We start from the raw sequence: 27,354 nt of genomic DNA on the forward strand, positions 1-27,354 counted from the left end.
GAGTTTAAAGGTATGTGTGGTAGGGAAATACCTGGACAATTTTCCACACACTTGAAGTGACACATTATAGCTGGATGGAAAAGATTTTGCTATAAGTATACTGCAGCTAGTTTTAGAGTGCAGGTCTTTAGTGTTACAGTCCAGATGTGTCTTTATTGTATCCAGTCTCTTCATTTCTTCGCACATGGTTTGGCTGAACGAGGCTAACCAAGTTAATTTTGGGGTGAAATTCTCTTTATCCAATATAATTTTTATCCAGAGATGTGTTATTTGGTTTCTAATGTGACAATTTAAGGGATTAAGCAGATTAATTAAAACTATTTTTGTTTCTGTTGGATTTACTATAATTTCAAAGATTTATAGATTCAAAGTACTTTTATTATCAAAGTATGTATACAGAATACAACTCAGTTTTGTCCTCCCACAGACAAGCACAAGACAAAGAAACACCATGGAACCCATTCAAAGAAAGCATCAAAGACCAAACGTGCAAAATAAGAACATTTTGCGCAAAGAGCAAAAAACGAGTGAACATACAATATCAAACGTCAAAGCAGGAGTCCAGTAGTACTCAGGTTAGTGCCATGCCGCTAGCCCACTGCTGAAGCACTCCAGTCTGCATCGATTGCTCCAACCAAACCGCTCAAAACCAGCAAAGTAACGAGCATCCAGGAATACGTGCAATATAAACCTCAAATTCCCCCAAAAAGAATCCACAGCCTTTGATCAACCCTTGTAATGTGGACCCCAAGATTCCTGCACTTCCTCCGACAGTAGCTATCAAGAGGGAGAGGAGGACTGGTCAAACGTAGGCAGACAGCACCAGACACCTGACCATACTCCATTCTCATCCTCATCAACTTCAAAATTGCTCAAGGCCTCAAATGGAGAGAAGCAGTGGAGTCGATTATCCCCTAATTACAGTGCAGTTGACTCTGTATTTTTCTAGGAACTTCTTACTTTTCTGTAGCAGGTATCACACTACGTGAATCTGACAAGCTCTCACTACCTAGTAAACGCTCCCAATGGCCTGTGTTTCAAATAGCCTCTGACAACCAAGTCCTGCTCCTAGCCTTTAAGTGTGGTTTCACTAGTAAGCCTGGTGGAACCATTTCAACTGACAAGAGAAGGGGCGAAGGTGGTTTACTGGCACCTTAAAACCATTCGCTTCCGGCAGATGGGACTCATCAGCCGTGGTTGGCAGCTTATCCAGAAGGAGGAAAACTGATCTCAAACTTCCGCTATACCCACTCATGGGGAAGGTTTCAGGAGTAAACCCCAAGGGAAAATCCAGAGCCAGGGTCCCTCAGGCAGTCCTACATTAAGTTGAACGCTGTCTGGCAACTCCTGTGTCCCTGCTGGTGCCAAAATGTATCTGCCTCTACTGTTCCTTTGGATTCATCAACTATGCGGAGAGGGAGAGACTGCATATGGTACTGACCAGCTTGCATATCATGTAGATAGCTAGGATGCAATATCCAGGGTTGAGCCCGTACAGAGGGCCTCTCTGTAATCCCTTGGAGCTTTATTATCGCTAGTTGATGAGATGGCCACAACTGCTTTTCTTTTGTTCTTTGTTCACTCAGCTCTTTCTAATTCACTCTGGTTTCATTTAATAAAACAGCCATAAGCAGCAAGATATATGCCTCATTCTTGACTTGACTTCGGAACCTTTGGATTGCAGAAGTATCAGGATCCAACAGTTCTTAACACAGAGCGTGAATCAACTTGGCTGAAGACTGGATAGTGGGATGCTGAGATCTCTGGCTGAACGTCTGCAGCTGAGTCCCATCATTCTCAAGTATGGGGATGCTCTCAAAGATGCCTCCTCCCATTAGTTGTCTTATTGCTCACTGCCTTTTACAAACAGGTGACAGAGGAATCGCACAGATTTGATCTGATCCAACAGCTGTGGAATCACTTAGTTCTGCCATTTGCACAGCGTCTAGCAAGCATGTAATCCCAGGTGCAGACTGGTAGATGGTACTTGGTATCTCCTGACTGTTCTCAGCACTCCTCAACACTCCTCAACAGAACAGGTTTGATGTTCTCCTTTATTTGCAAGTCATGTCAGAATCAGAATAGGGTTTTATATCACTGGCATATGTCGTGAAGTTTGTTGTTTCACGGCAGCAGTACAGTGCGATACATAATAATTTAAAAACGATAAATGATAAGAAATACATATGAAAAAGTTTTTAAAAATTGTGAAGTAGTGTTCATGGGTTTATTGTCCATTCAGAAATCTGACGGTGGAGGGGAAGATGTTGTTCCTGAAACGTTGAATATGTGTCTTCAGGCTCCTGTACCTCCTCCTTGATGGTAGCAATGGAATAAATTGGCCATCAGGTTAGAGATTATGTACAGATTACAGATTATACATTTCAAGAGCAGATAACTTTCTATTTTGAGCAATCAAATGGATACTGAGCAGAACACAAACTGGGGGAACTCAGTGAATGAACTGCATCTGTGGACAAAATGAATTGTTGATGTTTTGGGTCAAGGAATGAGGAATGGGAAGACCGTAAACCGGGGGAGGGCTGACACAGAGGCATGGGCCAGTAGGTAGACCACAGGTGGGTGAAACATGATGGACAGATGGAGTTGGTGAAGGCTGAGGGGGTGGAATTGGGAGACAAGCAGGTGAAAGCAGACAGGAAAAGAAAGGCAGGGGCTAGGGTGAAGGTGGAGACTGCTGGGAATGTGATAAGCAGGAACACTAAGGCCACCAGCACTGGAATTTAATTTAAGGAAGGAGATAATAGAGGCCAGAGAGGCGAAGCGCAAATTGAACCAGGCAGGGGAAGGGATCCATCAGGTGATGTGTGAGCATGGTAAATGGAGGGAGAAGGGAAGTGATCAAAATAAGAGATGGAGGGCTGGACAGCTTAAGGACTCTCTTGGGACAATCTGGTAGCTTTGCAGTCAACACTATTACAACAAAATGGTAGGACGGGGTAGGAGTAGGTGTTCTCAACCTTTTTTTAAAATCCACGGACCCCTCTTTTAATGGTAGGGGTCCGTGGACCCCTGGTCTGGAGGACAAGGTTGATACCTCAAGTTGATACTTTAATCCTCATCCCCAAATTTGATTCATCTCTCACCAATTTAATTTCCCATTAAACCACCAACTCCCTTTTACCCAGTTCCATTAGCTTCATATTGAGTAGAGAAACACTGATGTTGAATCGACATCACAATCTTTCCTTGTTCTGGATTCTGGTTCCGGAGAGAAGAGTCAATTTTAACAACCAATACCTTCCTTTGTTTTCAATTAATACACGTTTCTGAAGAGTACAATACGAACTAGTGAAATTCACAACGAATCATTTGGTCCAGGAGTAGGAGATACTCTTTCTCGACCCCCAATACTTCCATGTCATTTGAAGAGAAGGAAATAGATTAGTAAACTAAAAACAATTGACCAGCTGACACTGAAGGACTAACCTGGGTCTGCTGGAGTGAGAGGGATACCCTCTGCTGAATAAAATACAGGCTCATTCTGAAAAATAAAACACAAGAAATATTACTTATCACTCCTGAAGTACCCAAGAATCAGACTAATTCAGCATTAGTTCCTTTAGTAGGTTAATTCCTACTGGTCAATGTGATTAACATGCAGATAGGAAGAAAACATACAATAACTATTAATATGTAACATGGTCCATGACCGCTGTAGCGATGCCTCATTTAGTGATAACTATCTTGCACTTCAACCTCTGCCAACAATGAAACAGAAACCAGCATTTATTTATTTAGAGATACGGTGTGGAACAGGGTCTTCTGGACCACTGAGTTTGTACTGCCCAGCGACTCGCCTATTTAACCCTTGTATAATCACAAGACAATTTACACTGACCAATTCACCCACTAACCGGTACATCTTTGGAATATGGGTGGAAATCGGAGCACCCAGAGGAAACCCATGCAGCTCACAGGGAAGATATTAAAAAAAACTTGTTACAGTCAATTTCAGAACAGAATTCCAAATGCCAATAGGGCGTTGGAGTTTGGTGTTCAATTCCAACACTGTCTGTAATAGGATTGCGCTAATCGCTAAAGAACTGTGGTGCCCTGATGTAATAAGCAAGGAAAGAAACAATGGTAAACGCACCGATCCTTACCATCCCACTGACTTTAAAGAAAGGGCAAGAAGGTGAGCAGCCGTTAGCTCCGCAAGCTCAAACCACCAGAATACCACAATTGCAAACTCTACCAAGCATCAGCAGGGTAACTTGGAAAATAAAACCGTGTCGAGCAGTCAATGTGGATACATGCAAGGAAAATCTAACAGAACAGATGAGGGAAACTAGTGGACGTGGTGAGTTTGGACTTCGAAAAGACCTAGGCCACATAATAGGTTAATAAACAAAACTGGAGTGCAGGGTATTGAGTGTAATGTAGTGGTAACGATTGGGGATTAGGTCAATGGGAATAAATAGGTCACTTTCAGGAAGGGAGGCCAAGATTGTGTGGAGGAGATCAAGTGTAATATATCCAAATAGATCGTAAGACAAAAGAGCAGAACTAGGCCATTCGGCCTATCAATTTTCCTCTGCCATTCCATCATAGTTGATTTATTTTCCCCCTCAAAGCCTTTCTTTTCCCATAACCATTGAGACCCTTGCTCATCAGGAACCAATCAACCTTTGCTTTAATGAACTGGCCTCCACAGCCGTCTGTGGCAATGAATTCTACATAGTCACTGCTCTTGGGCTAAAGAAATTCTTGTCTAAGTGGGTGGCAGCATGGATTACAAGTAGAATGTAGAGAGGCTTCAAACATCAAACTTTGGAACGTAATCTAACATTCAGTTTATCTGTTGTGAAACACACCTGATGCCTTTAGTGGAAAAGACAGGCAACAGATGAATGCACGTGTTCTTACCATGTAATAGTTGGGATCATTTTCAGGTGTAGCTTCATTATATGTAGCTGCCGTGTGAACACGACCCCAATTACTAGACCGCAACTCCACCAGCTTCAATAGCATGTGCCTGATATCTCTACCAAGAATTAAGATCAGAAAGTAAATTAGTGCCAAGATCAGGTAAGAGATTTCAATAATCCCTTGAGATCGAAGCCTTCAGCCTATTAAAGAGCAAATACAACTGATTTGACAACCAAATTCTAGACATGTCTTGTGACGATAGGTTGAACAAGGTAAGGCTTTTCTCCTTGGAGTGACAGAGAATGAGAGGTGACTTGATAGAGATGTTCGAGATGATGAGGCATGGATCAAATAGACAGCCAGAGACTTTCCCAGGTGGAAATGGCTAACACCCAGCAGGGGGAGGCAGCCATCATTTTAAGGTGATTGGAGAAAAGTATGTGGGGAAAAAGTCAAGAGTTTTTTTTTATGTCTTTGGGTGGTATGCCCTGCCGGGGTGATAGAGGCAGATACATGAGGGGCATTTAAGAAATTCTTCAATAGGATCATGGATGAGAGAAAAATAGAGCTATGTGGGAGGGGGTAGATTGATCTTAGAACAGATGAAAAGGACCACCTTCTCCCATATTAGGGAGAGAGAGAGCCTGTGATATGTCGTATACCGGGTGAAACGCGAAGCCTTTGGGGTAACTGCAAGTCTGTATCTTTGCTAATGCTTTGCTCACACTTGAGTGCCTGGTGGCAGGTGCAATGCTTTTTTTGCCAGTGGGGGGATTGTTGCTCGCTGCTGCTTATGTGCAGGAGGGAGGGGAACTGGGGGGGGGCTTTGGGGTTCTAACATTTAACTGTTGTTCATTCTTTGGGGCACTCCTGTTTTCGTGGATGTTTGCAAAGAAAAAAGCATTTCAGGATGTATATTGTATACATTTCTCTGACATTAATTGGACCTTTGAACCTTTGGACAGCACAACATTGTGGGCTGAAGGGCCTGTAATGTGGAGTAATGTCATGCATCCCGGATGGTTTGGGGGTTGCTCTCCAGTATTTGCTCAGCAGAAGACAAGCTGGATTGCCTTTGCCTATGGCTGCACTAGTGCAAGATGAGGAACTTCAGCATGCTTAAGTTTATAGAAATGTGGCTCTAGGACAACATCCCATGCACAGTCAATCTACAAGACATGACACTCAGGGACTTGGAGTATAGTATTTTTGTGACTGTATTTTATTGTCATTGTAATTATGTGCGTTATACATGCTTGGTGCTATGAGTGAATGTTGATTCTGTGTTTTACACTGTGGCCCCAGAGGAATGTTGTTTCATTTAGCTATATCCATGTGCATGGTCGAATGACAATTAAATTTGAACTTGGACTTATTCAATGTACAAGGCACATCCACATACTGTACAAGAGTCTGTCACCACCTCTTTGGTGGCTAACATCAAGATTCAGTGGTAGCCCACAATTTAGATCATACACCGGGCTTTCCTCAATCCCCCATGAATACTTACCGACTACTTTGGGAATCCAGAATAACATTCTCAACTTGCTGAATTATGTCGTCCATATCAGATTTTCCGTCCTTCTTCCAGGCATCTTCCAATATTGATCCTGTCAGCTGAGGACAAGGAAAACATATTTTGGTATGGAGTGCCCATTGCACAGGATTGGAAAAAGCTATGGCAAGTTGTAAACTCAGTCAGCTCCATCATGAGCACTTGCCTCCCTAGCACTGCCTCAAAAAGGCTGCATCCATCATTAAGGACCCCCATCATCCAAGACATGCCCTCTTCTCATTGTTACCATCAAACAGGTGGTACAGGAGCCTAAAGACACACACTCAATGTTTCCCTCCACCTTCAGATTTCTGAATGGACAATGAACCCATGTACTCAACCTCATTTTTTTTTTGCATTACTTATTTCATCTTTTTAAAATATTTGTTATTGCAATATAGTTTCTAAAAAAATAGGTATTGCAATGTACTACTGCCACAAAATCACAAATTTGATGACATATGCCAGTGATATTAAACCTGATTCTGATGCTGAAGCTGGTTATTGGGAGGGTAGAGGTACGTGACCAGAGGGAATGGGAGCACAGGCCGATGGGAAATTTTGTTCTCAAGACAGTGCTGAGCTGCAGTCTCCGTCGAGATCGTGGTTCATATTTGGTTGCTTTATTTTTAAGTTCATAGGGGTGGTTTGGGGGACAGAGAGGGCAGTTAGATATCGGATTAGGGCTTAGGGTCAGAGATGTGGAGGAGTTAGAGGGCCTCCACTCCACGTCTGAAGTTCAATGGTATGGACAAGTGTCAAAGGAAATCCACAGTCCAGGCCTCAACTCTGCGCTTGAAAGCCATGCAGCAGAAGGCACTAAAACTGGCCAGGTGGTGTGCCTGGAGTTCAGGATCCAGTCGTTCGCTAGTCCAGTGGTCAATATCGAAGACAATCAGAAGTCCAGAAGTCTGTGCCCAATGGCCATAGCCTGGAGACTGGGGGCCTGTGACTGAGTTGGAGGAAAGTCCGTGTGTGTGGGTGGGTAGGACGGAGGGACAGGACTTTTGCTGCTGTTCTGTTTTGGTGTGTTCTGAAAAACACATTGCAGACATGCTACATCGGCACCATAATGTACGGCAACAATTGTGTGCTGCCCCTAGGGCTATGTTGTTGTTAATGCAAATGACACATTTCTCACAGTATGTTTCGATGTTTGCACGATAAATAAATCTGAAAATGGAGGCACATGAAAGAGAGACCTAACATGGGCCGTATCCTGTAGATGGGGGGGTGGGGGAAGATTGCAGATTCATTCCCTCAATAATTCCCAATGAAAGTAAAATACTCAAGGCAAATAAAAGCTGAATCATACCTTCAGCAATTTCATAGCACAGATGAGGTTATCATCGGTAGGTTGAGAGAGCAGTGTGGTCAGCAATTCGCGGAGTCCACTCACCAGAATATTAGCCCGTACCACTGATCCATTTACACCTTTGACCTGTGAATCCAGATAAGAAGGTACAGGAAAATCCTTAAGTAATCTGCTGCAATAAAGTGTTACTACATGTTCCAGTGTGACCTCCAAGAGGAGCACAAACTTGTCTTTGAGTTTGGAGGCCTGCAAGCCTCAATGACCAAGAGAGCTATGTTGGCTGGAGTCATGCCAAATGAAGGGTAGAGGCTCGATTAAGAGTGGTCCGTCCACCAGTCCTCCAGGTTCAGGAGTTCAGCTCAGGGCTAACAACCTTGACTGGCCAAAAAAATAATGGTTCTGTAAACAGCAATGATGAATCCTTCTACATCTGAGTGCAGTGGTATTCCTGAGTCTCCACCTGGGAACTGAATGACTGACAGTTGTGAAAACAGAGAGGAAGCTACTGGCAAATGAAGAAAGTCCTGAACACTGCCAAGGCAAAGAGCCTCTGGAAGAACCATACCTGGGACTCAACAGAGAAGGTGGCCAAGGACAGACAGATGGAGGACATTCATTGCTGCCCTAAACTCCAGTAGCGTAACAGTAAATTGGCCATTGATGACATGCTCTAGTGAGACTGTATCCAATTCTTCTCCCCCAACACCACCGTCAGATTTCTGAATGAACACAAGCAACCATCTGATTTTGCACTATTTATTCTAATTTTTATGGATTGCACTGTACTGCTGCCACAAAACAAATTCCACCAACATACGTGCGTAAGAATATACCTGATTATGGATGCAGTGTAATTTTCTTTTATTCTTATTTGGAGACAGCGCAGTCCCACGCAGCAACCCACCTTCATAACCCCAGCCTAATAACAGGACAATTTACAATGACCCATTCACCTACCAACCAGTTGGTCTTTAGACTGTGCAAGGAAATGGGAGCACCCGGAGGAAACCCACGTGGTCATGGGGAAAACATACAAACTCCTTACAGACTGCCCTGGAATTGAATTTTGAAATGTTGAGCTGTAATAGTGTCGTGCTAACCGCTATGCTACCACAGTGCAGATATGTTATGTATAGATGGTTCACAAAGTGTTGGGCGACATACAGAGGGCATCTTGACAGCGCCAGGTATCGGAAAAACCACATTCAATTCCTGCAGAGTCTGTAAGGAGTTTGTCAATTCTCCCCACGATTGCATGGGTTTCCTCTCACATTCCAAAGGCATACGGATTAGGAGCGGTAAGTTGTGGGCATGATTTATTGGAAGCACAGTGACGCTTGCTTGTTGGTTGTCCCTAGCACATTTCACTGGAGTTTTCAATGTTCATGTGACAAATAAGCTAACCTTTATCCACTTTTGGATTTCTTTGTAACACAGTAATTTTTACCACTTGCACAAAACGGGTTGATGACAATAAGCCCAATTTTGAACGTAGTGTTATGCACAGATGGTTCTGAATCCATGCAGCCCAGCTTCTCGGGATCTCATGCCTCCTGACTACCTGAATGAGCCTACCATGAGGAACTTAGTCGAACACCTTACTAAAATGCATAGACACCACATCCACCGCCCTACCTTCAATTGATTTTATCACGGGTGCAGGATGATGGCACTAGGCAGTTTGGTACATACTAGATGGGCCGAAGGGCCTGTTTCCGTGCAGTAGTGTTCTATGACTCTCCATGTGAATATGAGCGATACCCCAGATTCTGAATGTATTGTTATGTACTGATGGTTCAAATCGAAATATCCCCAGCAAACTCAAAAGACACAACCTCACAACACAGAATTATTCTGCATAGCCAATACTTATCCTCAAACATTAAAAACAAGATCAACTGGTCTTCAACACACCCGTATTTTGATGACCTTGGAGTGCTTATGCTTGTTAGACCTGCTCATATCAGTCTGGACCACTCCTCCATCTGCGAGCTTGGTCCAAACCCTAGTAACTATACAGCTTTCAAGTAGATGCCCAATTTGCTTCACTATTCACCAGTGAAAGGAAGCTTGACAAATGTGAGTTCAGCATAGAAAAGGCTGAAACATGCCAAGGTTAAGAGAGAGAACGTCTTGGAACTTTTGAAAAAATTTGGCATAGATAAGTCCCTGAGGCTGTACGGCTACTGCAAAACAACAAGCTTTATGAAATACTGAATGTCAGTAATAATAAATTAGGTTCTATCAGTTCCACAAGGGAAACCAGATACGCAGCTGCTTATATCATTAATGTAAAACTATAAACTACTGCAAGTACTCAAGTCACACAGCAAATCTATGGAGAGAGGAATATACATCTCAGATTGATTGACATGTTTATCAACCCAAAACATTGACACTGATTCACCCTCCACAGCTGATGACAGACCCAGTCCCAGTGGCATGCAAAAGTTTGAGCACCCCTGGTCAAAAATTCTGTTACTGTGAATAGTTACGTGAGTAGAAGATGGACTGATCTCCAAAAGTCATAAAGTTGAAGATGAAACATTCTTTTCAACATTTTAAGCGAGATTAGTGTATTATTTTTGTTTTGTACAATTTTAGAGTGAAAAAAAGGAAAGGAGCACCATGCAAAACTTTGGGCACCCCAAGAGATTTGAGCTCTCAGATAACTTTTACCAAGGTCTCTGACCTTAATTAGCTTGTTAGGGCTATGGCTTGTTCACAATCACTGTTAGGAAAGGCAAGGTGATGCAAATTTCAAAGCTTTATAAATACCCTGACTCCTCAAACCTTGTCCCAACAATCAGCAGCCATGGGCTCCTCCAAGCAGCTGCCTAGCACTCTGAAAATTAAAATAAATGATGTGCACAAAGCAGGAGAAGGCTATAAGAAGATAGCAAATCGTTTTTAGGTAGCCGTTTCTTCAGTTCGTAATGTAATTAAGAAATGGCAGTTAACAGGAACAGTGGAGGTCAAGCTGAGGTCTGGAAGACCAAGAAAACATTCTGAGAGAATTTCTCGTAAGATTGCTAGAAAGGCAAATCAAAACCCCTGTTTGACTGCAGAAGACCTTCAGAAGATTTAGCAGACTCTGGAGTGGTGGTGCACTGTTCTACTGTGCAGCGACACCTGCACAAATATGACCTTCATGGAAGAGTCATCAGAAGAAAACCTTTCCTGTGTCCTCACCACAAAATTCAGCGTCAGAAGTTTGCAAGGGAACATTTAAACAAGCCTGATTCATTTTGGAAACAAGTCCTGTGGACTGATGAAGTTAAAATAGAACTTTTTTGCTGCAATGAGCAAAGGTATGTTTGGAGAAAAAAGGGTGCAGAATTTCATGAAAAGAACACCTCTCCAACTGTTAAGCACGGGGGTGGATCGATCATGTTTTGGGCTTGTGTTGCAGCCAGTAGCATGGGGAACATTTTACTGGTAGAGGGAAGAACGAATTCAATTAAACACCAGCAAATTCTGGAAGCAAACATCACACCATCTGTAAAAAAGCTGAAGATGAAAAGAGGATGGCTTCTTCAACAGGATAATGATCCTAAACACACCTCACAATCCACAATGGACTACCTCAAGAGGCGCAAGCTGCAGGTTTTGCCATGGCCCTCACAGTCCCCCAACCTAAACATCATTGAGAATCTGCAGATAGACCTCAAAAGAGCAGTGCATGCAAGACAGCCCAAGAATCTCTCAGAACTAGAAGCCATTTGCAAGGAAGAATGGGCGAAAATCCCCCAAACAAGAATTGACTCTTAGCTGGCTACAGAAAGCATTTACAAGCTGTGATACTTGCCAAAGGGGGTGTTACTAAGTACTGACCATGCAGGGTGCCTAAACTTTTGCTTCAGACCTTTTCCCTTTTTTGTTATTTTGAAACTGTAAAGGATGAAAATAAAAAGTAATCTTGCTTAAAATATTAAAGAAATGTGTCATCTTTAACTTCATGCCTTTTGGAAATCAGGTCATCTTTTACTCGCTTAGCTATTCACAGTAACAGAAATTTTGACCGGGGTGTCCAAACTTTTGCATGCCACTGTATGCTCAAGCTTTTCAATCCGCTGTAAGTCATCCCTACAATCGCCAAGATCCTTTTCCGTAGTGAATACTGAAGCAAAGTATTCATTAAGTACCTCTGCTATCTCCTCAGGTTCCATACACACTTTTCCACTGTCACACTTGATTGGTCCTATTCTCTCACATCTTTTCCTCTTGCTCTTCACATACTTGTAGAATGCCCTGGGGTTTTTCCTTAATCCTGCTCGCCAAGGCCTTCTCATGGCCCCTTCTGGCTCTCCTAATTTCATTCTTAAGCTCCTTCCTGCTAGCCTTATCTTCTGGATCTCTATCGTTACCTAGCTTTCTGAAGCTTTCCTAAGCTTTTCTTTTCTTCTTGACTAGATTTTCAACAGCCTTTATACACCACAGTTCTTATAGCCTACCATCCTTTCCCTGTCTCATTGGAATGTACCCATGCAGAACGCCACACAAATATTCCCTGAACATTGGCCACATTTCTGCCATATTTTCCTGAAAATATCTGATCCCAGTTTATGCTTCCAAGTTCCTGCTTGATAGCCTCATACTTCCTCTTACTCCAATTAAACGTTTTCCTAACTTGTCTGTTCCTATCCTTCTCCAATGCTGTGGTAAAGGAGATGGAATTATGATCACTGTCTCCAAAATGCTCTCCCACTGAGAGACCTGATACCTGACTAGGTTCATTTCCCAATACCAGATCAAGCACAGCCTCTCCTCTTGTAGGCTTATCTACACATTGTGTCAGGAAACCTTCCTAAACACACCTAACAAACTCTACCCCATCTAAACCCCTTGCTCTAGGGAGATGTCAATCAATATTTGAGAAATTAAAATCTCCCATCATGACAACCCTGTTATTATTACTTCTTTCCAGACTCTGTCTCCCTATCTGTTCCTCAACGTTCCTGTTACTATTGGGTGACCTATAAAAAATGTCCAGTACAGTTATTGACCCCTTCCTGTTTCTAACTTCCATCCACACAGACTCAGTACACAATCCCTCCATGACTTCTTCCTTTTCTGCAGCCATGACACTATCTCTGATTAGCAGTGCCATGCCCCCACCTCTTTTGCCCCCCTCCCTGTCCTTTCTGAAACATCTAAAGTCTGGCACTCTAAGTAACCATTCCTGCCCCTAAGCCATCCAAGTCTCTGTAACGGCGACAACATCATAGCTCCAAGTTCTGATCCACGCTCTAAGCTCATCCGCATTCCTTGAAAATGGCGCACAAGTAGAAAAAGCTTCATGCACATTGGCCTTCATAACCAGAGTATTGAGTACAGGAGTTGAGATGTTATGTTGAAGTTGTATACAGCCAGGATGCGAGGACCCGAGTTATAGGGAAAGGTTGAATGGATAGGATTTTATTCCCTAGAGCATAGGAGGAGGAGGAGGGTAAGATTTGATAGAGGTATACAAATTATGAGGGGTATAGCTAGGGTAAATGCAAGCAGGCTTTTTCCACTGAGATAGGGTGGGACTACAATAAGAGGTCATGGGCCAAGGGTGAAATATTTAAGAACCTGATGGTGACCTTCTTCACTCAAGAGGGTAGTGAAAGTGTGGAATGGGCTGCCAGTGGAAATGGCGAATATGCGCTCGACTGCAGTATTTGAGAAAAGTTTGGATAAATACATGGATGGAGGGGCATGGAGGACTTATGGTTCAGGTACAATTTGATGAGATGAAGTAGAATAACAGTTTGGCATGGACTGGATGGGCCAAGGGTTCTGTTTCTGTGGTGTGTGATTGAGGAATGAACCCGAGTAATGATCGCTTGCACAACCACCTCCCCACCGCACTTCTCAGAAAACATACAGGTTACACAATCTATTCCTCACCTCCAGGTTGAGATACAGCTCACCCAAAAACAGTACAAATGAATGAAATTTTTTTCTGGTCTCTTGATCACCGGCTGCTGCCTCGTCTTTCTTCACAAATTCTTTCTGACACCTGTGGAGAGAGGACAGAGCTGCAGTTTGTATATAAGGTAAGAAGCATAGATCGACTGGACAGAGAGAGGTTTTCCCCAAGGCAGAAATTGCAAATAGGAAAGGTCATAATTTTAATATGATAGGAGGAAAGTATGGGGGGGGGGGGGAGGAATGCAGAACTAGACTGGTTGTTTTTGTAAATTCCCTCTGCAGCTGCAACAGAATCTCCCAGCTTTTCAATTCAATGCCTCTAGCAATGAAGGCTAACATTCCACTTGCCTTCTTTATAAGCTGTTGCAATTCCTATGCAATTCGTGCACCAAGTCCCTCTCCACAACAATATGCTGCAATCTTTCAAAGACAAAGTTTATTATTAAAGTACGCATATGTCATATTACCTTGCTATTCATTTTCTTCACATTTATTGTCATCTGACAGTACATGTAAAACCAAATAAAATAGACATTTACAGGAAACAAAAGAAATACAACAGATTTTACAAAGAACTATACAGTCAACCTTCACCAATCCCACTACCTGTAATCCGGTTCCTTCGATAATCCGACACTGATTATGCTTAATGTGATCCTTCTGTAATTCGGCATTTTCACTAATCCGGCACTCGTCAGGTCCCAATGGTACCGGATTAGTGAAGGTCGACTGTACATGAAACACTATTTAGAACATAGAACATTACAGTACAGTACAGGCCCTTCGGCCCACAATGTTGTGCCGACGCTCAAACCCTGCCTCCCATATAACCCGCCACCTTAAATTCCTCCATATACCTGTCTAGTAATCTCTTAAACTTCACTAGTGTATCTGCCTCCACCACCGACTCAGGCAGTGCATTCCACGCACCAACCACTCTCTGAGCAAAAAACCTTCCTCTAATATCCCCCTTGAACTTCCCACCCCTTACCTTAAAGCCATGTCCTCTTGTATTGAGCAGTGCTGCCCTGGGGAAGAGGCGCTGGCTGTCCACTCTATCTATTCCCCTTAATATCTTGTATACCTCTATCATGTCTCCTCTCATCCTCCTTCTCTCCAGAGAGTAAAGCCCTAGCTCCCTTAATCTCTGATCATAATGCATACTCTCTAAACCAGGCAGCATCCTGGTAAATCTCCTCTGCACCCTTTCCAATGCTTCCACATCCTTCCTATGGTGAGACGACTAGAACTGGACACAGTACTCCAAGTGTGGCCTAACCAGAGTTTTATAGAGCTGCATCATTACATCGCGACTCTTAAACTCTATCCCTCGACTTATGAAAGCTAACACTCCATAAGCTTTCTTAACTACCCCATCTACCTGTGCGGCAACTTTCAGGGATCTGTGGACATGCACCCCCAGATCCCTCTGCTCCTCCACACTACCAAGTATCCTGCCATTTACTTTGTACTCTGCCTTGGAGTTTGTCCTGCCAAAGTGTACCACCTCACACTTCTCTGGGTTGAACTCCATCTGCCACTTCTCAGCCCACTTCTGCATCTTATCAATGTCTCTCTGCAATCTTCGACAATCCTCTACACTATCCACAACACCACCAACCTTTGTGTTGTCTGCAAACTTGCCAACCCATCCTTCTACCCCCACATCCAGGTCGTTAATAAAAATCATGAAAAGTAGAGGTCCCAGAACCGATCCTTGTGGGACACCACTAGTCACAACCCTCCAATCTGAATGTACTCCCTCCACCCTGACCCTCTGCTTTCGGCAGGCAAGCCAATTCTGAATCCACCTGGCCAAACTTCCCTGGTCCCATGCCTTCTGACTTTCTGAATAAGCCTACCGTGTGGAACCTTGAATAAGCCTACCGTGTGGAACCTTGTCAAATGCCTTACTAAAATTCATGCAGATCGCAAATCACATCTTCTACACTACCCTCATCTATATGCCTGGTCACCTCCTCAAAGAACTCTATCAGGCTTGTTAGACACTATCTGCCCTTCACAAAGCCATGCTGACTGTCCCTGATCAGACCATGATTCTCTAAATGCCCACAGATCCTATCTCTAAGAATCTTTTCCAACAGCTTTTCCACCACAGACGTAAGGCTCACTGGTCTATAATTACTTGGACTATCCCTACTATCTTTTTTGAACAAGAGGACAACATTCACCTCCCTCCAATCCTCCGGTACCATTCCCGTGGACAACGAGGACATAAAGATCCTAGACAGAGGCTCAGCAATCTCTTCCCTTGCCTCATGGAGCAGCCTGGGGAATATTCCGTCAGGCCCCAGGGACTTATCCGTCGTAATGTATTTTAACAACTCCAACACCTCCTGTCCCTTAATTTCAACATGCTCCAGAACATCAACCTCACTCATATTGTCCTCACCGTCATCAAGTTCCCTTTCATTGGTGAATACCGAAGAGAAGTATTCATTGAAGACCTCGCTCACTTTCACAGCCTTCTGTCATCCTTTTGTTCTTCACATAATTGAAGGATGCCTTGAGGTTTTCCTTTACCCTGCTCACCAAGGCCTTCTCATGCCCCCTTCTTGCTCTTCTCAGCCCCTTAAGCTCCTTTCTTACTACCCTTATTCCTCAATAGACCCATCTGATCCTTGCTTCCTAAACCTCGTGTATGCTGCCTTCTTCCACCTGACTAGATTTTCCACCTCACTTGTCACCCATGGTTCCTTCACCCTACCATTCTTTATCTTCCTCACTGGGACAAATTTATCCCTAACATCTTGCAAGAGATCCCTAAACATCAACCACATGTCCTTAGTACATTTCCCTGCAAAAACATCATCCTAATTCACACCCACAAGTTCTAGCCTTATAGCCTCATAATTTGCCCTTGCCCAATTAAAAATTTTCCTGTCCTCTCTGATTCTATCCTTTTCCATGATAATGCTAAAGGCCAGGGAGCAGTGGTCACTGTCCCTCAGATGCTCACCCACTGAGAGATCTGTGACCTGACCCGGTTCATTACCTAATACTAGATCTAGTATGGCGTTCCCCCTTGTCGGCCTGTCAACATACTGTAACAGGAATCCGTCCTGGACACATTTAACAAACTCTGCCCCATCTAAACCCTTGGAACTAATCAGGTGCCAATCAATATTAGGGAAGTTAAAGTCAGCCATGATGACAACCCTGTTGTTTTTGCACCTTTCCAAAATCTGCCTCCCAATCTGCTCCTCAGTATCTCTGATGCTACCAGGGGGCCTATAGAATACTCCCAGTAGAGTAACTGCTCCCTTCCTGTTCCTGACTTCCACCCACACTGACTCAAAAGAGGATCCTGCTACATTACCCACCCTTTCTGTAGCTGTAATAGTATCCCTAACCAGTAATGCCACCCCTCCTCCCCTTTTTCCGCCCTCTCTATCCCTTTTAAAGCACTGAAATCCAGGAATATTGAGAATCCATTCCTGCCCTGATGCCAGTCAAGTCTCTGTAGTGGCCACTACATCATAATTTCATGTACGTATCCAAGCTCTCAGTTCATCACCTTTGTTCCTGATGCTTCCTGCATTGAAGTACACACACTTTAGCCCTTCTACCTTACTACCTTTACACCCTTTATTCTGTTTCTCTTTCCTCAAAGCCTCTTTATATGCTAGATCTGGTTTTACTCCATGCACTATACTTGCAGTTCTCAGATGATCTTTATCCTCCTCCACCTCACTATCTGCTCTAACACTCTGGTTCCCCTCCTCCTGCAAACCTAGTTTAAAACCCCCGGAGCAGCACTAGCAAACCTTCTCGCAAGGACATTAGTCCCCCTCCAGTTCAGGTGCAATCTGTCTTGTCGGAACAGGTCCCTGGAACAAGGCCCAATTGTCCAGAAACATGAAACCCTCCCTCCTGCACCAACTCCTTAGCCACGTATTTAGCTGCATTATCTTCTTAGCTGAAGAAATGCTGCACTGCTGTCGATGCTACACCTTTTCAGGTGGATAATTAGCCCTTCTGCTCTTGATTTATCAGAACTACATCATGTGAAGAATTTCCTCACTCCATCTCACTCCCTCAGACCCAGTTCCTATTGAGTTTTCACCATCTATACTAATCTTCCCCCCTCTAACCCTGCACAGTCCTCAGCCAATGTTTAAGCCTTGACCACATACATCATCATTTCAACGCACTCCAAGTCCAACATGATGTTGAACTCTTCTTCCCGCTCTTGCACCTCCAAGGTTGTTTCTTTGGGCAGAAATCTTCACCCTAGACCAGGGGTTCCCAAACTGGGGTCCATGGACCCCTCAGGTAATGGTAAGAGATCCACAGCACAAAAAAGGTTGGTTCCCCTGCCCAAGACTGAACACTGTCTCCAGAACTCCTGATCTACCTAGACTCTACCTCCTAGCCTCCTACTTTAGATCCAGACTCCACCTGTGCATTGACAGCCTTGATTTTTCTGCTCTGCTCACTCACTCTACATACTGCCTTCAGATAGTCCAGCAGCTGAACCACTTCTGACACGGCCATCAAACCTGCCATGGGTGGCAATGTCATGGTATGGATAAACTGCATTCCATTTCACAGATACCTTTTCGCTCTTCCCTCTGGACCGTGACAGGCCACTGTCTCCCACAGATTCCGCAGATTCAATCAGAATCTATCCCTCTATAGATTTCAACTTTACATCCAGCATCATACAGCCCTCTTCCAGCTTTGGACACCCGCCCTCCCAGTATTCTTGGCCAACATTCACCTATCCACCAATACGCATTTAGACAATTTTGTTGTTAAACCAAGAAAGCGAACCAGCAACTCTACCTATTCAGGAGGCTGAAGAAATTTGAGATGTCCCTTTTAATCCTCACTTTTTTTTTAAATCAATGAACCACAGAAAGTATTCTGTCGGGACACGTGCTACCCAAGACTGTAAGAGATTGCAGAGAGTTGTGGACACAGCTCAGCACATCACAGAAACTAGCCTCTCCTCTATGGACTCTGTCTACACTTCTCACTGCCTTGGTAAAGCAGCCGGCATAATCAAAGACTCCCATCCATTCATTTCCCTTCTCTAGCAAGAGACTGAACATTTGAAATGAGGCAAGGGCGATGAGAAGAAAGCAAGAGCCAATATAACTTGTTGGAGAGTGCAGGATGCAACACTCACCTCTCTAATAGAAGTTCACGGAAGTTGTGATTTCTAAGGTTAACAGATAGATTCTGTGATAGATAGTTACACAGCCGAGCCCCCGTGTATGTGAAGTTGGGCACTGTGGTTGCCTAAGTGAAGAGAAACAAAACAGACTAAATTGGATCCTGATGGAGACACGACAACACAACTAGGAATTATAAGAGTCATGAATAAAACAAAATGCTGGAAATGCTTCCTCTCTCATGCCCTTTCATTCTTGATTTCCCAGCCCTGGGAAAAAGACAGTGTTTTCACCCTTGATGTTCATGCCAACCCAGACAGTGTTTCTCCTCCAACCTGAGAGTGACCTTATTGTGACAGAAGAGGCCGTGTCAGAATGAGAAAGGGGATTGTAATTAAAATGGTCTGCACTGGAAAATCCTGCAGACCCAATGGCATAAACATCGATCTGAATTGAATTGAATTGACTTTATTACTTACATCCTTCACATACATGAAGAGTAAAAATCTTTACGTTACTTCTCCATCTAAATGTGCAATTTATAGCAATTTGTAATAAATAATATGTACAACAGGACAGTCAACATAGCATAGAAATGGCCCCAGCAGCCTCAATGACTACAGACCGCTGGCATTGACCTCCCACATCATGAAGACCCTGGAGAGACTTGTTCTGGAGCTGCTCCGGCCTGTGGTCAGGCCACACTTAGATCCCCTCCAGTTCGCCTACCAGCCCCGACTAGGGGCTGAGGATGCCATCATCTACCTGCTGAACCGTGTCTACGCCCACCTGGACAAGCCAGCGAGCACTGTGAGGTTCATGTTTTTTGACTTCTCCAGTGCGTTCAATACCATCCACTCTGCTCTGCTGGGGGAGAAGCTGAAAGCGATGCAGGTGGATGCTTTCCTGGTGTCATGGATTATTGACTACCTGACTGGCAGACACAGTACGTGTGCTTGCAACACTGTGTGTCCGACAGAGTGATCAGCAGCACTGGGGCTCCACAGGGGACTGTCTTGTCTCCCTTTCTCTTCACCATTTACACCTCGGACTTCAACTACTGCACAGAGTCTTGTCATCTTCAGAAGTTGTCTGATGACTCTGCCATAGTTGGATGCATCAGCAGGGGAGATGAGGCTGAGTACAGGGCTACGGTGGGAAACTCTGTCACATGGTGTGAGCAGAATTATCTGCAGCTTAATGTGAAAAAGACTAAGGAGTTGGTGGTAGACCTGAGGAGAGCTAAGGTAGCAGTGACCCCTGTTTCCATCCAGGGGGTCAGTGTGGACATGGTGGAGGATTACAAATACCTGGGGATACAAATGGACAATAAACTGGACTGGTCAAAGAACACTGAGGCTGTCTACAAGAAGGGTCAGAGCCGTCTCTATTTCCTGAGGAGACTGAGGTCCTTTAACATCTGCCGGACAATGCTGAGGATGTTCTATGAGTCTGTGGTGGCCAGTGCAATCATGTTTGCTGTTGTGTGCTGGGGCAGCAGGCTGAGGGTAGCAGACACCAACAGAATCAACGAACTTATTCGTAAAGGCCAGTGATGTTGTGGGGATGGAACTGGACTCTTTGACGGTGGTGTCTAAAAAGAGGATGCTGTCCAAGTTGCATGCCATCTTGGACAATGTCTCCCATCCATTACATAATGTACTGGTCGGGCACAGGAGTACATTCAGCCAGAGACTCATTCCACCGAGATGCAACGCTGAGTGTCATAGGAAGTAATTCCTGCCTGTGGCCATCAAACTCTACAACTCCTCCCTTGGAGGGTCAGACACTCTGAGCCAAAAGGCTGGTCCTGGACTTATTTCCATCTAATGTCTAATACCAGAAGGCACGCATTTAATTTGAGATCGGGTAAGTTCAAAAGAGATCCATGGGGAATTTGTTTTTGTTTTACCTCACAGAGTGGTGAGTGCCCGGAATGTGCTGCCAGGGGTGGTGGTAGAGATAGAAACAATAGAGGCTTTTAAGAGATGTTTAGATAAGCATATGAAAGTGAGAAAAATAGAGGGATATCGACATTGTGAGTTTAGTTGGCAATTTGATTACCAATTTAATTAACACTGTGGGCCAAAGAGCCTATTCCTATGCTGTACTCTTCAATGTTCAAAGTTCGATGTTCTATGGACCAGGAACTATAACTGCAAAGTAATAAACAGAATTCAAAGAAAAATCTTTACCCAGTGGAAAATAATTAGGACAAGGACAGTGCCTTGAGGAACTCTTACACTGCAACAGTTCATTCAGACAACGGAAAACATCTTCCAACAGTCCAGTTATGATGCAAAAATTTTATTATAGTTACTCAGAGTCAAAGTTGTGTAGCATAGAAACAGACCTTTTGACCCATCATATCTATGCCAACCATCACATCTATTTGTGCTGTTACGAGAATACACATAAAATTAAGATGTTTGCTGGCCTGGGCTAGCATCAGTGGCATCAGCAGTTGGTCTGCCACCTGCCCTCAGGGGAAGGAGAGATAAGGAACAATGGAGCAGCGTCTGGAGATGTGTAATGAAGGGATGTGGGAGAGAGAGCTGTCTGGAGCGGCTCCCCCCTTTGAACCCTGAACTGTTTGAAGTGATGGACAGGCGATACCCCAGCAGGGGGGATAAAAAGGGACAGGTTCGCTAAGACGACACACACGCCACCCGAGGTAACGAGACCCTGGAAGCGGTGCGCCTCTCACGAGTGGTGAGAAGTACCGGACAACGCACAGGGTGGAAAGGTACGATCAGCGGGAACCCGGTGTGTGTCCGCCCTTGCCTGGGTGCCGGGTTCACTGCAGAGGATCGACCGCATCTGGAGGAGGGGTCACAGTCGGTGACCTCAGGTGACATCACCAAGGACCCGCCCAAAAGCTGTTTGTGAGCCATCTCGCTGGTCTGTGAGCCATCTCGCTGGTCTGTGAGTGAAGCCGTTCTGAATGATAAGTTGTTCCTATTCTATGTCTCTCTTCCCCCACCTTGTCCATCGCCATGGCAACGATTACTGCGAACTGAACTACTAACTGGACTGAACTTTGAGTCATTTTGAAATTGGTCATTTACCCCTAGACAACGATAGAGCTTGATTGATGCTGTTATCTTAATTCTGTGCACATGTGTGGTTATCATTGTTGAATTGTTGCATTTATTATCCTTTCGATTACTGTGTTGCTTGTTTCTTTAATAAAACTTTCTTAGTTCTAGTAATCCAGACTCCAACTGAGTGATCCATTTCTGCTGGTTTGGCAACCCAGTTACGGGGTACGTAACATAAGTGGGGTTCTCGTCCGCGATTCTGAACGCTAAATTTGGGACGGAGTAAATTGATTGGGTTAAAATTCCCGAAAGAAAGAAAAGACAAACAGCAGAAATGGAGGTTGAGGAATTTATAAAGGCGCCGACCTTGGAGGCATTAGAGGATGCCAGGAAATCGGAATTGATAGCTGTGGCCAAACGGGTGAATCTTGCTAAGGTGAAGTCGACAATGAGGAGAGAGGAGATACACAGAGCTATTGTAGAGCACTATGTATCTAAAGGTGTGTTTCCCCAAGATGAGCTGGGGGTGGTGTCTATTGAAAAACCTGCTGGAGACGCGGTACAGGTACAGCTTGAAAAACTGAGACTCGAGCACGAGTTCCGGGTACGGCAGTTAGAACACGAAGAGAAAGAGAGAGAGTTAGAAAGGCGGGAGAGAGAGAAAGAGAGGGACAGACAGTTGGAGAGAGAGGAGAAACAGAGGGAAAGGGAATTTGAGCTGGAGAAGTTAAAGATAAGGGCCGAGCAGGGGCTCGTGCCGAACCAAGGTGGAGGGTTCCGGGCGACCCAGGAGGTTAGGCTGGTTCCCCCATTTGACGATACCGATGTGGATCGGTACTTTCTCCACTTCGAAAAGGTGGCTATAAGTCAGGAATGGCCGAGGGATAAGTGGGTTGTTTTACTTCAGAGTGTACTGAAAGGGAAGGCCCAACAAGCTTACTCAGCTTTATCCGCGGAAGATGCCCAGAGGTATGAGGTGGTGAAAGAGGCCATCCTCAGGATTTATGAGTTGGTCCCGGAGGCATACCGGCAGAGGTTCCGGAATGCGAGGAAGCGGTGGGACCGCACGTATTTGGAGTTTGCTCGTGAGATGCAAACATATTGTGAGCGTTGGTGCGCCTCGAAAGGGGTAGAGGGGGATTATGACAGACTGCTGCAACTGATTCTGATTGAGCAGTTTAAAGGTTGTGTCCCTGAGGGTATGAGACCCTACCTCGATGAGAAAGAGGCAGCCACTTTAGCCGCAACTGCTAAGTTAGCGGATGAGTATGCGTTGACGCATAAAATGAAGTTTGCCCCGAGTAAAGGCTACCAGAAGGGTAGTCAGGACGGAGGGGAGAGTCCGCCGGAAAAGTCAGAAAGTAAGCCGGGGACTAGTGAAAAGGATAAGGTAGACCGGGAGCAGCCTGGTAGGAAGTCTCCTGGGGTCGTCTGTTATAATTGTGGGAAAGTCGGACACTTTGCGTCCAGGTGCTTTGCCCCAAGGAAGGAGACGGGGAAAGGAAAAGCGGAAATTTTGAATGGCTGTATCGAGCTGTTAAGCGAACCGCTAGGGAAGGACAGGTCTGAAAAAGTCCAGGAAGGGCGCGAGAGGTTTATCTCGGCCGGACTGGTGTCAGTGAAAAAGAGGTTAAAACCAGTTCCAGTGCGGATCTGGAGAGACACGGGAGCGTGTCAGTCACTAATACTGAAGAGTGTATTAGAGTTTAGCTCAGAGACCCAGACTGGAGAGGTAGAGGTCAAAGGTGTTGGGGAAGGGACAGAGTCAGTCCCTTTGCACCAGATACATTTACAGAGCAACCTGGTCTCTGGACTAGTCACGATCGGGGTGAGGTCCGAATTACCGATGAAAGACGTGGAAGTCTTGCTCGGTAATGACATCGCCGGAGGAATCGTGTTCCCAGTCGTGAGATTGACGGGTCAGCCTGCCAGCATGGAGGCCCCGCCCGCGATGGTGAATTTGGCTGAAACGTTTCTGCCAACCTTGTATGAGACAGGGTGTAGTGAGATAAGAGGTAGTGAGGGAGCTGGGACGGACGTAGCAGTAGCCAGGAAAGAAGTTGTGCAGACGCAGGAGCGAGACGAGGGGCTGATGGTTTTTGCCGAGACAGGTCTCTCTGACACAGCCTTGACAAGGGAACTAGTAGGCTATTGTGCGGATGAGGAAGTGCTAAGGAAGAAAGGGAAATCAAGTACAGTACCCGCAGATGAGGAATGGGGGGTGGTGCAAAAGAGTTATGGGGATGAGGTTTTTAACATGGCCCACGAGGTACCCCCCGGTGGACATTTTGCAGTGCTGGAGGAAACAGTTGGTGGAATCACGAAAGAGATTTACCGGCTGCCCAGGGGGAAGAATGTTATTGATCATGACCGACGCGAACTGAGACGGTCACCGGCTTTTGATATGCTAACAAACCTAGTCGGTGTTAGCGTGGAAATCAATGAAGCTAGGGGCCCCCTGCTAAGAGGAAAAAACCATTTTGAAAAGATTAGGATGGGATCGGTCAGATGGGAGAAGGCTATTGTTTTGGCCAGGTCTACTGATAAGGTCTCTCCCTTAATCCCCGAAGGAGTAATTAAACGACTCGCACCCATGTGTTTGATTGTCCCGAGGAAATGCAAAGAACTGGGACGTTGGGTGATTGTGGTTACAATAGGGCAGCCAAGTAAACAACACCCATATTTTTTGAGTAATTCAGTGACTAAAGGGCTGATGAACACAGAGGTGTGTATTGGCAATTTAATACGGCTGTCTGAAGCCAGCTTGATAGTGAACCTTGAAAAAAATGAATTCGGCCACACGAAGGTCACTTACCTGGGAATTGTGGTGACACAGGGGCAGCTGGCAGTGATGCAAGCTACAGTGCAGGCTATCGCTGACCTCCCAACCCCGACAGACAAGAGGGCCCTCAGAAGGCTTTTGGAGATGGTGGGGTACTGCAGGAAGTTTTGCAATAACTCTGCGGTCAATACCCGTCCCCCTCCTACTAAGCCCTTGCGAGAGAAAATTGAGTCGGAATGGGACGACCCTTGTTGTTGTGGTCCGGGACAAAACCAGATGAGAGGTTACATTGGTCGCAATTCATCAGTGTTTTTGGCCACTATGAAGTTTGCTGAGTTGGAGCCTGGTCTAAGGGATTATTAATAACATGTGTAAAAGGAACAGAAAATGTGATGACTGTCTGTCAAGGTGTTGACAGCTTCAAATTCTCTGTATTAGCTAAATAACTGTTAAAGATGTATATTGTGTATGTATCAGATAATGTAGTCATGTTTGTAATTTTTACCTCCCGGTAAAAATCCTTAAAGGGGGGAAGTGTTACGAGAATACACATAAAATTAAGATGTTTGCTGGCCTGGGCTAGCATCAGTGGCATCAGCAGTTGGTCTGCCACCTGCCCTCAGGGGAAGGAGAGATAAGGAACAATGGAGCAGCATCTGGAGATGTGTAATGAAGGGATGTGGGAGAGAGAGCTGTCTGGAGCGGCTCCCCCCTTTGAACCCTGAACTGTTTGAAGTGATGGACAGGCGATACCCCAGCAGGGGGGATAAAAAGGGACAGGTTCGCTAAGACGACACACACGCCACCCGAGGTAACGAGACCCTGGAAGCGGTGCGCCTCTCACGAGTGGTGAGAAGTACCGGACAACGCACAGGGTGGAAAGGTACGATCAGCGGGAACCCGGTGTGTGTCCGCCCTTGCCTGGGTGCCGGGTTCACTGCAGAGGATCGACCGCATCTGGAGGAGGGGTCACAGTCGGTGACCTCAGGTGACATCACCAAGGACCCGCCCAAAAGCTGTTTGTGAGCCATCTCGCTGGTCTGTGAGCCATCTCGCTGGTCTGTGAGTGAAGCCGTTCTGAATGATAAGTTGTTCCTATTCTATGTCTCTCTTCCCCCACCTTGTCCATCGCCATGGCAACGATTACTGCGAACTGAACTACTAACTGGACTGAACTTTGAGTCATTTTGAAATTGGTCATTTACCCCTAGACAACGATAGAGCTTGATTGATGCTGTTATCTTAATTCTGTGCACATGTGTGGTTATCATTGTTGAATTGTTGCATTTATTATCCTTTCGATTACTGTGTTGCTTGTTTCTTTAATAAAACTTTCTTAGTTCTAGTAATCCAGACTCCAACTGAGTGATCCATTTCTGCTGGTTTGGCAACCCAGTTACGGGGTACGTAACAGTGCATACAAGGCATTCTACAAAATTACAATTTCCACTGGTAAAGATTTTCTCTTGAATTCTTCTTACTATCCAAGTACGTAAACAGTTGGAAGAAAGTTTGTGAACCCTTTGCAATTATTTGATTTTCTGCATTCATTACTCATAAAATGTGGTCTGATCATCATCCAAATCACATTAATAGACAAACACAATTTGCCTAAACTAATAATACATAAACAATTGTACTTCTCGTCAATATTGAGTACACCATTTAAACAATCACAGCCGAGGTTCAAAAAAGTATGTGAACTTCTGGGGTACTGCCTTCTACAAAAGCTACTTGGAGTCGGGTGTTCCAATCTATGAGATTGGAGATGTGGGTTGTGGAGGTGCCCTGCCCATATAAAAAGACTCACAAAGTCAGGTTACTGACAGAGCCTGCTCTTCTCAAGGAAGATCTGTTTACGTGCACCGTGCCTCAATCAGAACTACCTTCAGAGGACCTCAGAATAACTGTAGAGATGCATGAAGCTAGAAAAGGCTACAAAGGCATTTCTAAAAACCTGAGTGTTCATCAGTCCACAGTAAGAGAAATGTTCTACAAATGGACTGTTTGTACTGTTAGTACTGTTGCTACTCTCCCAGGAGTGGGCATACTGCAAAGGTCACACCACGTGCAATGTTGAAGAATGTGAAAAAGAACCCAAAGGCAACAGCAAAAGACCTGCAGAAATCTCTAGAGCTTGCTGAAGTCTCTGTTCATGTGTCCACCATAAGAAAAACACTGAACAAGAATGGTGTTCATGGAAGGACACCATGGAAGAAACCACTGCTCTCCAAAAAAATAACATTGCTGCACGTCTCAAGTTTGCAAAAGACCACCTGAATGTTCTCTAACACTTCTGGAACAATGTTCTGTGGACAGATGAGACAAAAGTTGAACTTTTTGGCAGAAATGTACATTGCTACGTTTGGTGGAAAAAGAGCACTGCACACCCACACCAAAACCTCATCCCAACTGTGAAGCATGGTGGAAGGAGCATCATGGTTTGGGGCTGCTTTGCTGCCTCAGGGCCTGGACAGCTTGCAATCGTTGAGGGAACATTGAATTCAAACTTGTGTCTAGACATTTTACAGGAGAATGTCAGGGTAGCAGTCTGTCACCTGAAGCTTAATAGAAGTTGGGTGATGCAACAAGACAATGATCTGAAACACAAAAGTAAATTAACAACAGAATGGTTTAAAAAGAAGAAAATTTGTGTTTTAGAATGGCCAAGTCAGAGTTCAGACCTTAACCCAAATGAGATGCTGTGG

At 44.7% G+C, this 27,354-nt stretch overlaps 1 protein-coding gene across 2 annotated transcripts in view; it reads right to left on the reverse strand.

Annotated features, from left to right (window-relative positions):
- paip1 (poly(A) binding protein interacting protein 1) overlaps nt 1-27,354 on the reverse strand; it is a 76,621-nt gene that overhangs the window by 11,059 nt on the left and 38,208 nt on the right. Inside the window, exons 6-12 of one of the 2 annotated variants that reach the window (XM_063049602.1) lie at nt 18,838-18,950; nt 13,659-13,770; nt 7,764-7,889; nt 6,404-6,510; nt 4,891-5,008; nt 3,451-3,505; nt 345-2,315 (exon numbers count right to left, since the gene is read on the reverse strand). In XM_063049602.1, the coding sequence (XP_062905672.1) occupies nt 2,296-2,315; nt 3,451-3,505; nt 4,891-5,008; nt 6,404-6,510; nt 7,764-7,889; nt 13,659-13,770; nt 18,838-18,950 (651 nt within the window). In that variant the 3' untranslated portion in view covers nt 345-2,295. Of the gene's footprint in view, nt 1-344; nt 2,316-3,450; nt 3,506-4,890; nt 5,009-6,403; nt 6,511-7,763; nt 7,890-13,658; nt 13,771-18,837; nt 18,951-27,354 lie in introns of those variants that run through there. The other variant, XM_063049601.1, reaches the window with a different exon arrangement.

The sequence above is a fragment of the Mobula hypostoma genome, chromosome 5, assembly GCF_963921235.1.
Source record: "Mobula hypostoma chromosome 5, sMobHyp1.1, whole genome shotgun sequence".
Taxonomy (NCBI): domain Eukaryota; kingdom Metazoa; phylum Chordata; class Chondrichthyes; order Myliobatiformes; family Myliobatidae; genus Mobula; species Mobula hypostoma.